General features: G+C 36.3%; 1 protein-coding gene across 8 annotated transcripts in view; it reads left to right on the forward strand.

Moving 5' to 3' along the window:
* RAPGEF2 (Rap guanine nucleotide exchange factor 2) overlaps positions 1 to 14,969 on the forward strand; it is a 184,525-nt gene that overhangs the window by 83,408 nt on the left and 86,148 nt on the right. For all 8 annotated transcript variants that reach the window (XM_077177254.1, XM_077177247.1, XM_077177249.1 and 5 more), the window contains exons 5-6: positions 11,333 to 11,408; positions 13,595 to 13,762. In XM_077177254.1, the coding sequence (XP_077033369.1) occupies positions 11,333 to 11,408; positions 13,595 to 13,762 (244 nt within the window). The remainder of the gene's footprint in view (positions 1 to 11,332; positions 11,409 to 13,594; positions 13,763 to 14,969) is intronic.

Below are 14,969 nucleotides of genomic sequence, written 5' to 3' on the forward strand. Positions count from 1 at the left end.
AATAAGCAGAAGAGTTTAACAACCCAGATTCATGGGGCATAATTTTGAGCAGAAAAGCAGGAGAGGAAAGGAGAATCCTTTAAGGTAGCTGATAGAGGCAACATAATCTTTGATGACTCTGACTGATACCAACTCTCAGATCCCATTTCTTGAAATCTTAAAAAATTTGGGTTAAATTTTTGACTAATTTTTGAAAAAAATATGCTGGAATAGTGGTGGGGGCTTTTTGGGCTTTTTTGTTATTATCTTCCCCCACCCATCCATCTGGGTGCAAAAAAGATTAATTCCACTAGAAACACTCACTTTTTTTCCTGATGACGTTTTATTCTTGTTCAAAAATTTTGGTGCTGTTTTGTTGATTGCCTGGTTTCTAAAATCTGCTGCTGTAAAAGCTGGCCTTGAAACAGTATGGTTTCATTGCTGACTCTTCTTTTTAGCTTATTTTGTGTCTCATTGGCTAGAAGCACCTTTCTAAACTCAGCATTAGGGTCTCTAATGGAGCATGTCACAATTTGAAGTCATTAAGAGCAACATCTAAACAATCTTGGAAACATTGCTCATCTTTGTTTTTGCTTTTGCTGCTCTTCTGTACATTATAATTATGTGATATATTTTATTTCAACAGTACTCCCACTTTGAAATTTTTTTTCTAAAATTTCAGTTTTGATTTTAATATTAAAAAGCTGTTTTCTGAAATTGTAATAAATTTCTTGCATACAAATGGGGATGAGGAAAAAAATTCAGAATCCTTTTTGAGAAATTACGTAGGAGAAAATTCTCTGTATAATAAAGTAAATGGTTATTTAAGAGACCCATTACATCAGGGTGTCTGCTACTGCTTGCATATTTAATTACAGGTATTTGTCTGAAGAAAATAGTTGCCTTTTCACAGTGGATGTTATGTCCTATTATGTAAACTCTTCCTTCTGATTTAAGATTTCCTCTGATTCAATTTAATAGTACTTTAGGTTTTGAGTTGTAGTACAAACCTGCAAAACATCAAGGCCCCCTTCAGTTACTCGGGAAAACTGCATTATAGGATTCTTGCTGAGGTCAAAAGAAGACCCTGTTTGTTTTATGTGCTCTCAGGATCTCTGGACAAGTTTTAGAAAGGTAATGAACTGAAGTAATCTGGTCATTGCTTACCTCAAAATTAAAACAAAAGGAACTGTGTGCAAATATAGCATAAAGAATACCAAAATGAGAAGTTATACCCAGGCAGAGAGAGGGGACAGAGGACACTGCCCTTTCTTTGCCTCGTGTGAACCTCTCAGGATCTAAACTTTCATAAACTTAATTTTGCTGAACAACCATCTAGATAAGCTGAAGTAATGATGATGTTTACTTGTGTATTTGGAGGACTGTAGAATAACTGAAAGGAATTAGAATTATTGTCTTGATTCTTAGCATGACTCCACTACTGTAATTCTTCCACAAATTGTCTTTTTAACAAAGTGTTGCTCCATATTGTAGAAGATTTGAAAATGTCTGAGAGTTTTCCTTCAGTTGATACTAAAATTTCCAAATGTTTCTGAAAAACAAATCTAGGGGTACAAGACGTGGTATAACATTTCAAGTTAGGAATAATTTATTTTCAAATTATGATATAAATAACTAAAACAAAATTATCACTACATCTGCACTGGTTTACTTTGTTTATTCATTCACAAATATACATATGTATCTTGAATACATCTGCTCTGTACATTAATTTATGGAAACTTGTTATTGAAGGAAAGTGTTTAGCTTTCCATGTGAATGAATTAGTTGTATTGAATGAGTTAAGTGTGTAAGTGTGTGTGGAAAGTGTCAATAGACATGGTCTTGTTTTACTTCTAAAAACCTAGATGATGTGTCAAGTTATTTTAGTAATTCAAAAAAACATGAAAATTTATAGTACCTTAACTATGAAAGTCTCTAGGGGGATGTAAAAATGCTTATTATGTATTTTTCAATATAAAAAGTCTTCATTTAGGAACTAGCATCTAAAGTCTTTGTGTGACATTGGAAAAATACTCCTCTGTTTTAATGAATTTCATGAATGTTAATAAGCCAAGCTGTGTTTAGACAAGGTCTTGCCTCTTAAGTAATGTTTTCCAACAACTTCTCATTCTTTGAGACCATTATGTAGATCTTGTGATGTCACAGCAATCTCCATGGCAACACAGACGTCATTGACATGAAGCATAAGCAAAGCTGTCTTTATTCAAACCATTTATTCATTTATTTATTTATTTATTTGAAAGAATAAGCTAAAAAATAGGTTAGGAGAAAACCTTTCATCTTTGAATGTTTTCTGAGATAAAATAATATGAGAACTTCTAATTTAAAACTAAAATAAGGGTAATTTTTCCCAAAGATGGGTCTATTCCCAGGTGTGCTGGGTGAGGTACCTGCCTCTGAGCTTTCTGTTCTAGATAGGTTGCAAAGCTGAACTGCTGCAACAAGCTAAATTCGTTGTTGCCTCTCCTAGTAGGTTCCAGTTTTGTTTGTTTGTATAATTGTATGTTTAGTCTGTGAACATATATCTTGAATTCAACAGAAGAATGCCATCAAAATGTTTCTTTAGTGTGGTATATATAAAAGGGCTGTAAAGGAACACTAAGTGGTATTCTCCTCTGAAAAGTATTCAGGATTACCTGCTGCCATAAAGACTCTGAGAGTCTACCTTTTCTACAGTAAATTTGCAAAACAATTTGTTATTCTTAAAAGCACTTTTTCATATGGGATTTTAAACCATTTTTCAGCTTATTGTTTTAGTTTCATTGTTACATTATGAAAAGCAACAAATGTGAAACTTTATACAATTACTTAATTTTTCTATCTAAACTAGTGAAACTTGCTACCATATTCACTCTTGTAACCAGGTGAAATTTTATAATTAACCTCACTTTTCGAAACAGTAATCTGCTATAAAAGAACAACTGTGTGATGATCATAAATCACATGTTTTAGGGTTGACTGAGAGGACTTCCTATGGAAACAAACCTCTAGAATCTAGCTAATTTCAAATTATTCACTGTGTGTTTTCAGGAACGTCTTTTGAAGTGCTTTCAGTAGTCAGCTATAAATTAGCAGATTAATGCAACCTCTGATCTGGGTTGCATTTGCATAAGAATTAAATCCCTATGAGTATTACATAGATAAAGCACTATAGTCTGTCATCTGTAAGGATGCTAACTAAAAGTGTTCAAAACACTGCAGAGGTTCACTAAAGTTTCCGGCTGGAGTTTAACTTCTACACCTTTTTAGCAGGAATTACTTAAAGCATTAATTTACTATAAATGTGCTTATTCTGTAGTTTTAATATGGCCTGGTTAGTCATCAAGCATTCTCTCTGTCTGTTTGCTGGGTTCTTTGCTGGGTTATTATCCTTGGCACCATGATTCCTCTTCGCCCACAGGCAGCAGAGGGTTTGGGTCCCTGGTCAAGCAAGGAGCTGCAGGGATGTCTCAGGCTTTTTTCCCTTGTGAAACACTCCTCCCAGGTATTATTAAGTGGCGTGTACTTAGCTGTGATATCGCAAGTGAGTCCCTTCCCTGACACATGAGCTGTTGTATCTGGGACTGTAAACACCTAAGCTATCATATGACATTGGATAAGCCTAATCATCCTTATCCATGGTATGCAGTGAGCTCATGTCTCCAGGATTTGCAAGTAGTGACAGTTCTGCAAATGCCTCTTCAACTTGCCAGCATCTCAATTTTCCTTTCAACTGAAAAGCATTTCAGTAAAGTAGCGACTTGCTTTTGCTGAAAAAAAGTGCTATAAATAGAATAATGTTGTAGGAATTAAATAAGTTGAAAGAAAAAAAAAAAAAACCTGATCTACTTATTATTTTGATATGCAGATGACCACTACATTTTTATTAAAAAGAATAGTTATTACAAGTCAAAAGCATCTTGGGCTTCCCTTGCATCTTTACTTGCTTTTCCTAAAAGACAGGCACTAATTCAAATGAGAATCAAAGAAGTCAGCCTATATTATCAGATAATTTGATGTTCTGTATAAAGATTCCCTGTCTTTCAGCTGACAAACTCTTTCTCTCACAGTTTGCAGCGTGCAGCTCTAAGCGTGGGGAAGCCCTGCTGCCTTCCCTCGCTGCCTGCCTCATCCCAGTGGAGCGCTGTTCACGTTAGAGCGGCTCTGCATGCATGACGGGCTCTGCCTTTTTTCTGAGGGGTCAGAAAATGGCCACGCCAAATTTAGTTTTCATCAGAGCACTTATGCCTTCCCCTGGGAATGGCTTGTGCATGTACATGAGCTTCTTAATTGTTACTTTCTTTTTTTCCTTGGCTAGGATGAGTTGGATTGAGGTCTGGGTTTCAGAGCACACTGATGTGAAACCCAGCTAAACCTAGCTTAAATAAAGAAACCTACCTAGAATAAACCATGTAGAGGGACGGATGCTTTTCATTCTGATCTGCACATACCAAAATGAAATATAGTTGTTCTTAATGGAAAAGAGTCAGTCACGTTTCTCCTCCTGCATCCCTTCTTATCTCTCTAAATGAGAGCTAAAAAATAGTCCCCATTTTGTTTCCCTTCTAGATGTCTACTTACTACTGCTCTATATTTCATCAAGGAATTCAGTGTGACTGGTTGGCTTTACAACTAAATCTAACTCATATTTTGATGTTGTTGTTGCTAATTGAATGTTGATTATTAGATCAAGATTTGATTTTAGGGTTTTTTGGAGAGCAGACATTCTGCTCATGTTTGTTTCCTGTATCATCAGATAATAATTGACGCAGTGATTGAAAGCAGGTGCCTGCCATGACCTCCTCAGTCACGACACTGCTGTGAGGAAGTGGAGTGTGCAGGTGGGACATGCAGCACATGATCCATCCAATGGGATGGGGACTCCTCTCTGCTCTGATATTGAGAACTAGATGATAGAAGGAAGATTGGAAATGAAGTGGATAGCACTTGAATGTAAATGGTGATGGTAATAATAGCATTTTCAGGGTGAGGGCCACCTAAGAGCAAATGAAGACACTTTGGCTTACATAACTTCAAATTCTAAATATGCTTCATGCAATACCTCTGTATTTCATTTTGGTAGTTTTCTATGATTCTTCTAAATGTAGGTGTCAATTGAAGCAATGTAATTTCCACAAAAAGTGCTTTGAAGTATAGGGTTTATGTAACTTAAGATCCATTTTTATCATGAATATGTTAAAAGCTTGAGAAACTGAACTGTGCATAGCCTTGTGCTTATGGATTTATTCATTTACAGTCTTGCACAGATAAAGAGATTGGTTGCATGAAGGTGGGGAAGGATAATGTTTACTTTAATCTCCATGTTTATTTAGATGTTCTGCATTGGCAAATAGTTCACTTCAGTGATATTAAACCTATTGTGCCTACCATTTGAAAACTTCAGAACAAAGAGAATTTTTGAATATCTTGATTTCTGAAGTTTTGGAATAAAATATTTCAATAATCATCCATTACATTTCTACTTTAATTATAGTGTAATTTTTTATTAAAAAAAAGCAGCAAAATCTGTATGGAACTAATTTCCTTGCTTACATATACCTTATAAGATTCTAAGAACTTGAGGAACAAGAAAATTTGCTACTTGTATTTTTCCTTCCATTACAACTTGTCTAAATAGAAAATTCTTTTTGATTCAGAGCAAGTATCAATTACATCGATTTTATTCTCAACCAGCAGCTTTATTCAAAATATTGCAATTACATACACATAAAGCTGTAACAGTATTATTATTATTTGCAGAAGAATGTGCACTGCAGAGATGACCATACTTTGTGGAGCTCTCTTTGTGAGACTTAGAAGTAGTTTTACTAAAACCTTAAGCTAATGTAGTGTAGGGAATATCAAAAGAAATAAAAGTTAGGACTACATTGTAGAGGAAACCCTAAATTTCTGTCTGTCCTTTTTGCAAAATTGTCATTAGTGAAATTGAATTTTCTATGTGACTGATCTCTGATTTTTAAGAGGAAAAAAGAACAGGGCTTAACACTGAAAACCCTTTTCTTGGTGCTGTGAGGTTTCCTTCAGATTCTGCATCACTTTTGATGAATGCATTTACATTCCAGTGCTGAGAAATAACTTTCCATTTGGGAGCTGGGTTGACGTGAAAACAGGAATGTGGAGGCCCAGGGTGAGGGGACAGGGCTGAATGCTGATAGAGAAACATTCCCTCTTCAGTAGCTGCTGCCTCTCCTGTGAGCTTTGAACAGAGCATCTGTGTGAGCGTGTGTGAGGATGTCTGGGGACCTGGGGAAATGGATGGGTCATGTCTGGAGAAAACTGCTTTGTCCTCCAATGTCATGATGATAAGAGAAAGAACAAGTCACCTCAATACCTGCAAGTTTTTGGCTGTCTCTATGTGTAAGTGCTTATAAAAATGCATGTGTTGCCTGTGGCTTTAGATGTTTCATTTAATTGAAGTACTTTGTTGTTTTGTTTTATTAGTAAATCTATTCAATTTGAAGGGGACTAAATGCAGACAGTGGTCCTAAATTATTGTGTTGTTGTTTGCTATCCATAGGCACATTTAAACTACTGTAGTTTCATAATAGTGAAGAGTTTTTTAAATGAAAACTGAGAATAGAAACTTGGCAAACATCAAACCCCTTAATTTTAATTTAAAACTCGTCTTCTGTTAACTAGCATGAAACCTGAAAAGTGATACCTCTGTTCTTTAGCTAGCTATGTATGTTTTCAGTATAACAAGTTGTAAACTGAGAAACGTGTGTAGTAAGATACACTTATGGATAGGGGAACTGTCATCTCTGATCAGTGTAAATTCAATTTAAGAATGCATTAAAATGCAAATGAAATTGTAAACTACTTACATGGGTTAAAATACCTGCTTTTAATACACAGTGAGAAAAAACAGGGTTTTTTAATACTAATGAAATACATTTGGAAATAATGCTTTTGAATAGTCAAGTGGGAAATTAGAGTTTTGTCAATTGTTTAAAGGAATAGTATAGTTAGGGAGAAACTGCTTGAGGAAAATACCTGGCTGTACACTATAGATTCCTGTAAATAATATTGTTATATATCTTTAGGTAGTTGTCTGGGTTGGGGCTTTTTGTTTGTTTTGTTTTATTTTGTTCTCTTTTTTTTTGGGGGGGGGGGGCGGGGTTAGTTGGTTTTGTTTTTTTTTTTTTAAATTGAAGTAGTTTTATATTCACATCATGCATTCAGTATCCCTATGTGAATACAAGTACTGTGATAGAAAAGGACTCCAGAAGTGAAATTATCTCTAGGACAGGTACTGAGGAGAGCATTTGTAAAGCATAATACTTGAGGATTGTCAAGTCAGAGCTTGTGTGGTATTAGGGAAGAAAAGTGTTGGAAAAGTTGCTGCAAAACAAGGTTCTTTGAGGAATTTAGGTGAGACAGCAATATCCTGACCAGGCAGCCCTTCTGACTTTCTAAATTACTGTTATAACTTCTGCATCCCATCTTGGCAGCTACAATTGCAAAGATACCTTTAAACTGCCTTATCTTCCTTTGGTGAAATTCTCTTATGCATGTCACTGTTTTAGAGAAAATAGTTGCAAACCTGTGATTCTTTCAGATGTACCATTGCCTTAACAGTTGTAAACAAACTATATTTAAGAGTTGAAATTAATTAGGCTTGATAAGACAATTTTGATTTAAATGGAATGGTATGATACAACCATATGTGAAGTGTATATAATGTAAAATACTGCATTTTAAAAACAAAAATGCGGTTTAAGCTTATGCCCTCTGTATGCACAGGCTTATCTCACACTATGGTAAGGGAAGAAGTAAATTTGTCAAATCCCTGACCTATTGAAACTTGCTAATAAAGGCTCTCTGCATTGTACTTTAGCTAGCTAGTACTCAGGTTGACTTTTTTGTGAGAAATCTGCATAGTCAAACTCACTTTCTATGGAAAGTCTAGCATCAGAATTCTGTAAAGAATATTGTTTAGTCAAAGTCACTGAAGTAGAGCTGATATTAAGAAGCTAATCAATCAGCCCTTCCACTGAAGCTTTATTTGCTTGTTAGGTATGTTAGGTAAATCACTGTTTCTGTGTGATACCTAACATCCCACAAGCCAGTTTACATGCCTGCTCGTCGTTCCTTATATGAAGTTGTTCTGCTGGTATTTCAGAGAGTGGCTTGGGTTGGAAAGGACCTGAAAGATCAGATAATTCTAAATCCTCTGCCATGGGTAGGGATACCTTTCAGTGGACCAGGTTGCTCAAGGGCCCCATCCAACCTGGTCTTGAACAATTCGTGGCATAGGGGATCCACATCTTCTCTGGGCAACTGTTCCAGTTCCTCACATTCTTATAATAAAGAATTTTATACAAGGTTTTACATTTTGGACTTTTTTTATGAGCTCAGTAAACAGACTGTATCATGTGGTGGGTATTTGCTGGTTCGTATTGTGTGCTAATGTTTCAAATAACATGTTTTCAATTAAATTGAGTTTGTTTGATGGCCTCCTCTACTGAGTGGCAAGTTGCTGCAGCTAGGTGTTTTGAAGAAGACTGTCACTGAAGTACTTTTTTGTTGGTCTTTTATTTTTGCTCCTGTGGGAAACTCTGGTAAATTAATTCAGATACAACTTACTGGCTTTGATGTCAGTCTTATGATTTGAAACAGCAGGATTAGCAGTACCCTAAGATGCCAGTTGTTTCTCAGAGCTGCAGGTCAAACGAAAAACGTGTTTCAAGTGTTCGAGTGTGGTTCTGAGAGAGATGGTATGCACTGTTGTGATGGAAGTTCTACCACAAAGATGGGCAATTCTGATGTGCCCAGATGTTGTGGACATTAACAAGAGAGTTCCCTAATTTTCACTGACTATGTGAATTCCTCACTGGTGATGAATTTTCACCAGAGATTGGAAGTCAGGAGGTTTAGTTGGTGTGGCCATCTGAGAAGTGCAGCGCTTGAAAGGTCATTTGACTTTCTTGTGCCTTGATTTACTTGTCTTCTTTCTTACAGCACTTCACAAAGTTTAGAGAGTTTCTTTACAGCCTGAAGTGCCTTGTGATCTTTGGTCAAAGATAATATATACATGTGATGCACTGTCTGCTCTGATTAATTTTGTGCTGTCATAGGAGTCTGAATAGTCCAGGAATGGCGTAGTTATTTGCTGTGAAAGCCAGCATGTTGTTTGGGGGCAGAAATTGAGAATTTTCTTTATAGTAACTGAATTCATGCCTTCTATCTTAACATGTTAACTACTTCTGGTGCTAAAAGGCTAAATCTAAACAAGTTATTCAATAATAGAAAAGCACATCCAAAACACAGCTTTTTATTTTCACTCTGTTTGCCAAAGCTTGAAACTTTGGCATGTCAGCAGCAATTAGCAACAGACAGAAGCTTGAAGTTGATACTTACAGACAGCAATAGAGGAGGAAGAAAGGTGGAGTTGAAAAGTGTACATGCATTTTTTGTTGAAATGAGTGCTTTCTCTGAGGTGTCCTGGTCCAAGGCTACAAAAATGGGTTGGCAAAAATACAGCAATATGTGTTTTCTAAGGGGGAAGAGAATATTTCTGTGTGCTTCCAACTAGAGTATCAAATAAGTTGACTTATTAATCACCATTTTTTGCATTTTCGTTTCTCAATCGTTGAGTTGATTTACTTTCTCCTTTCTTTACTTCTCCTTTCTCTTTGTAAGGAAAAACTGTGGTATGAATCAGACTATTGGCTGAGAAAATAGGTTTTGACACTCCTGCGACAGTTTAATGAATCAGTATACTGGCTTCATTTTGTGGTGTCTTTAAGAGTAGCTGAAATTGTATAAAATTCAAGATGGTATCTTAGAGTAAAGAACCCTGTGTTTTGTTGCTGGACTGTAGGATGAAGCATGTGTTTGCCTCCAGGAAAATAAGCATTTTGTTCAGAGACCTCTTTATTGAATATTTCTTTTCAAGAGGCCTAGTATTCTGGAAAATTTTTTCTATTGTAAAAGTCCCATGTACCATTAAATGCGATTATTATTTTGATGAATAAGCACAGCTGGCATTTCTTTTCAATATCTGACTGCCTTCTTTTTGAGCCTGTAAATGTCCTGTTGTCAAGAGATTAGCCTTTGGGGTAGCAGTTAAATTGTTCATTTCTACTGATTGCCAGGCAGGACAGGAGCATAGATATGAACTGGCTAGATAGACTGCTCTGAATGATGTGTGAACTGCAGTTTGTGAGTTAGGAAATAAAGCTTAAAACAGTTATCTTTCACAAGCACTGTAGCTTCAGTGTGTTGCCACATGCCAGCATTGGTTAAAATTCAGATGTTGCAGCTTTGTTGAGTTTGGTTTATTTTTCAAGGTGTTGCCCTGGGGGCTTCAGACAGGAAGGGTTCCCAAGTCTATTGCACAGTTCCAAGTGGAAGAAAGGGAAAGCCAAATAGTTATATTGGCTTTCAGCTATTTTAGGGTGGATTGGTTACAGCAAACTTAGAGAGGTCCTGAAGTTGCAGGCATTTTAGTGTCTGTCCTGCCCTCCAGTCTGCAATGGGAAAGGTCTGGCATTGACCTGGCATTTGTACCCAGAGGAAGAATCACACACCCCCAACACAACCTTTAGCTAGTTGCCTTTCTTCCACTCTGATGGTGTATGATTAAGAATCTAAGTGTTGAGGTCCTGGATTTCTCTGAATCATGTACTGGTTCTCTGCTCTCCACCTTTACATCTGCACTTTGAGGATTCTTTGCAGTGAACCCTGCAGGTGCACAGATACATCTAATACAGGCAGAACACTCCAAAAACCAAACCAAAAAACCTTTCAGTTCTTTCTTACAGGGAACAAAATAGTGTGCTTAATTATTCCACTATGATGAGAATGTCTCAGGAAAGGGCAGAACAACCTTTTGTCCTCATCTATTTAATTTGGGAATACACTCATCTTCCTTATTTTATTAATTCATTTAAAGTAGAAAAGAGCTAACTGAAGTTGGTCAGCCTTTTAATTCTTTCTTTGGTATGCCAGTTAGCTTTTGTTAAAGAAATGCAGATAGCTTAGGTAACTTAATACTGTAATGCCAGAAGACACTAGATCAAACTCACTAGTGCAGCTCAGAATCAACTGTGCCTCCTCAGTAGACAGCTCTTGATTGACACTTGTTTTGGTGTTAATAGACTTATTTAACAAATACTCTTAGGGAACTATGTAAATAAAAAACAGACAGCTCTCAGTGTCCTTGGGTCTCAGTTAATTGTCAAAGGACATGTGCATGAAATTTCTATTGTGCACAGGTATGTATGCTTTTTCTCTGCTTTACAATATCTGGCTAAGATGTAAATATGCTTTTGAATTCTGTTATAGCTCTGATTTCTTTTCTAACTGAAATATTTTTGTTTTTCAGTTTTGGCAAGCGTTCTGCCGGCAGCTTCAGACGTGGATGTGAATGCATTGTTTTAGAGCCATCTGAAATGATTGTGGTAAGAATATTTTCAGTCAGTTGCTTTCAAATTTTACAGACCAGCTTTGGTAACACTTCAGCTTCCAACAAGACTTATGATTTTCTGGTTTCTACATGATCTTTTAATAAATATGAGATGTCATCCCTACAATTTATATTGTTCTTACATTTACTTTTTCAGATTTCATGTAAAACTAAAGTTTTCTTGTGCTGGCAGAATAGTTTGTTGTTTTTTTGGTTTTTTTGAAACAGTTTCATTATTATTATTGGTAAACCTAGATGCTTTAAAGTATTAATTTCAGGTTAGTTCAAGTAATTAATGTTTGAATTAAATTTAATCTCAACTGTCTCAGGCTTTTAAGAATAAATTTGAATGTTTTTAAATTCTGTCAATCTTTCTGGGTGAAGGTGAGGGTATTTTGTTAGCAGCATCTGCTATAGTCCAGTGGCAGAACACTGTCTCTGAGGGTTCACAGGTTTAAAAGTTTTATTTGACACCTTAGGGCATGCCATCTGAACAAATGCAGAATTGGTGGGCTAATTTTTTTTCTTTCTGTCACAGAGATACAGACCAGTTCATAATACAGGCATGACAATTATCTAAGCCATATAGGTAGCTTAAATATAGACTGTGACACTAACTAACATTTTTTTTTTCCCAAAAAGTAGCAGTTTCTGTAAAACTTGTGGAAGCTCAGGAAAAGGTGGTATTACTTTAGGATTGTTTATTTCCAGTTTGTTTAGCTTGCATCTGACCATTTGGGAAAGAGTTTGCTGTCCCAGTTCTGTTTTCTAGAAGAATACAATTTCACTGGTTGTAGCTGTGTGAATGTCTGCCTGTTTCACATGCACTCCCTTTTAAGTTATAAGGAAGAGTGGTATAAAGATAGGTATTGGGAAAGGAGATGACTAAACAACAAGAAATTTTTTGGACCGATGGATAATGTTAGGTCAGAGGCAAGTGTTTGCCAAAAAATGTAACCACTACAGCTCTGGAAAGATGAAATTGGATGCTTCACTCAGGCTCTCAGAGGAATAATTGTACTTTGAATAGAAAGAATCCTATCCCCAGAGTTGTTTGGGCACACAAGAGGTGTAGCAGGGTGTGAGTGTGAAGGTGTCAGATGGGAAACAGATCCTCCCTGCAGAGGGGGTAGACACTGCCTGCTCTTCTGCTGAGCCAGGAGCTGTGCTCATCCATTTGAGTTAGTGCACTGAAGGCTCTACTGTGTCACTTGGGCTGACTGATGTGTGACACTTCTGACAGGGATAAGCTGCAAATTCATAGGAGTATTTTGTCTAACATTTCCTTGTTGAAAAATGTGCAGGAACCTTGCAAGGTGCCTCATCTCTCATCCTGAGGGATGGAATTGAGTAACAGGAATTAACTGAATCCCCCTATATAGTCAATGATGGAAGCTGTGATTTTTTTCTTCATTTCCTTGTTAGTCTCAAATAGCTCGAGTAAGGTTTCTATTAGAGAAATAAACACAGAAGTATTAGTTTCTATTAGTAGAAGTAAACACAGAAGAGATGTTGATTTTCACCCAAATTACTGAAAAAAGATCATTCTCTTCTGGGAAGAGCAGAATTATTAGTTCAAATATTTTCATAGCAGCAAACTGTTGTGTAGTAGTCTTCAAACTCTGTAGACAGTGAAATTGAGAAGACTAATTTTATAAAAGGATATACCTAATAGGTATTTTTTTTCTCCCTGTTGTTGTTTTGAAGTGGGTTTTTTTTAAATGCCCAAATCCAGTCTATTAGAAAATCTTTTATGCCTTCAAAATATTTGAAATAATAAAACCAGTCCTGCCTGAAGAGTGAAGCTTTTGCCATGGATCAGTTAGGGAAGATGCTGAATAGATGTCAATAGGGAAACAGGCAAGTGTTCTCTTGTACCAGTTTTCTTTCTGGAACATATTGATTGGTGAAATGTTTGTATTTGTGCAAGTGTTTGAAAGGGGCGAGGAAGGAAGAATTTTTCTTCTGTCATTTTTTAAAAAAGTGATCATATTCTATGATCCTTTCCATACTAATGTTGTTCTATTTCTTTTTTAGCAGCGATTTCACACTTAGTGCTGAAAATGCAGCAAACTCAAAGCTGGCTGCTGCTTTTTGAAAATAGGATTTCTTCTGTTTCCAACAAGAGGAAACATTTTTCTCTCTTGTGGGGAAAGACACACTCTCTTGCATCTGTTGTAGGTTGATTACATGGAAGAAAATGAGGAGTATTTCCAGCGTCAAGCATCTCACAGGCAATCTCGAAGGAGGTTTAGGAAAATCAACCAGAAAGGGGAACGACAAACAATTATTGATACTGTTGACCCTTATCCTGTGGGGAAGCCACCTCTGCCTAGAGGCTACCATACGGTAAGCTGTCTGTATTTATGGTTCACAATAAGTCATAGATAGAAAAACTACTGAAAACAACACGGTCAAAATGACTAAACTTGCTGGTGCCTTTCAAGTGTGCTTCTGTGGGGAGGTTTCCCTTCAAAATAACTGTGAATGTGGCTCCATCAGTGCGTGAACATGTGTGCAGCTTGCATCTCAGTTCAGAGTTGAAAGTACGTTTCTTATGAGTGTGAATGTCGTGTATTATTTTTTAATGTTCCGATCATTATGGGAAATTGTTCAGGAAATTCTGCTCTCATTTCCTTTTCTATTAAGTTAGAGTAGAATTAGTTCAGTGTACTGTGTTAAAAGGTCAGTTAGTGAAGCACTCGTTCACATATGTGATACCAGGTGTTGCCTGGAAAGGACTGTGCTGCATGGCAGTACACCAAATTGGATTAAATCTGTCATTTCTTTTTGGAATCGAGAACTGAAATGTAAAATTGAAATGAACTTCTGATGGTATTTTGCCCTTTATACTTGGATTTTAGTGAGCTATGTAGTTGGCCCATCATGGAGGAAATAATTTGGTAATTTTACTTGATTGCTTTTGGGGGTAAGGGAGGGAATCTACGTATGTTTCCAGACTTTCTCTTGAGATGAAAATAAACTAATAATTAAAACTTTTTCCATGAAATAATTTATATGGCTTTTAAACTGAGAAGAGCTCTATTAGATTAATATGTTTGTTTTGTGTTGATTACAACTGTGAGCAAAATACGGGAAAAGCTGTTTGTCTTTGGCTCTCATTTATTTGTTTAAGCCCTAAATCTGGTAGAACCACAAAGGCCTAGGCATAAATGATTTTGTGCATATTTAATCTCATTGAGTTCCATGGGTTGAATTTTGTACAATGTAAGCCATATACACATAAATTTGCAGGATGAGAGCTTTAGTGATTTTAAAAGTCCATCTTTGGTGCAATGCAGTTGTTAGCTTTTTCAGTTTTTCTTTCCTTACCATTTATTCCTTGACTTGTTTGCCAGTTCACTGTATATTCAATGTGTGTCTATAAGTGTGTAGATGTTTGATTGCATCTGTTAATTATACAGGCTTTTCCTCATGACTCGAATAATTACATTTTATGCCAACAATTTGGTTTTGTTTATACAACAGCTTTTAATGGTTTAATTTTCAGTGCAGTTTTAATTGCCTCTAGATTTAAGGTGAATTGAGCCAGTTG

Source organism: Agelaius phoeniceus, chromosome 4, assembly GCF_051311805.1.
Source record: "Agelaius phoeniceus isolate bAgePho1 chromosome 4, bAgePho1.hap1, whole genome shotgun sequence".
In the NCBI taxonomy this organism is placed as follows: Eukaryota; Metazoa; Chordata; class Aves; order Passeriformes; family Icteridae; genus Agelaius; species Agelaius phoeniceus.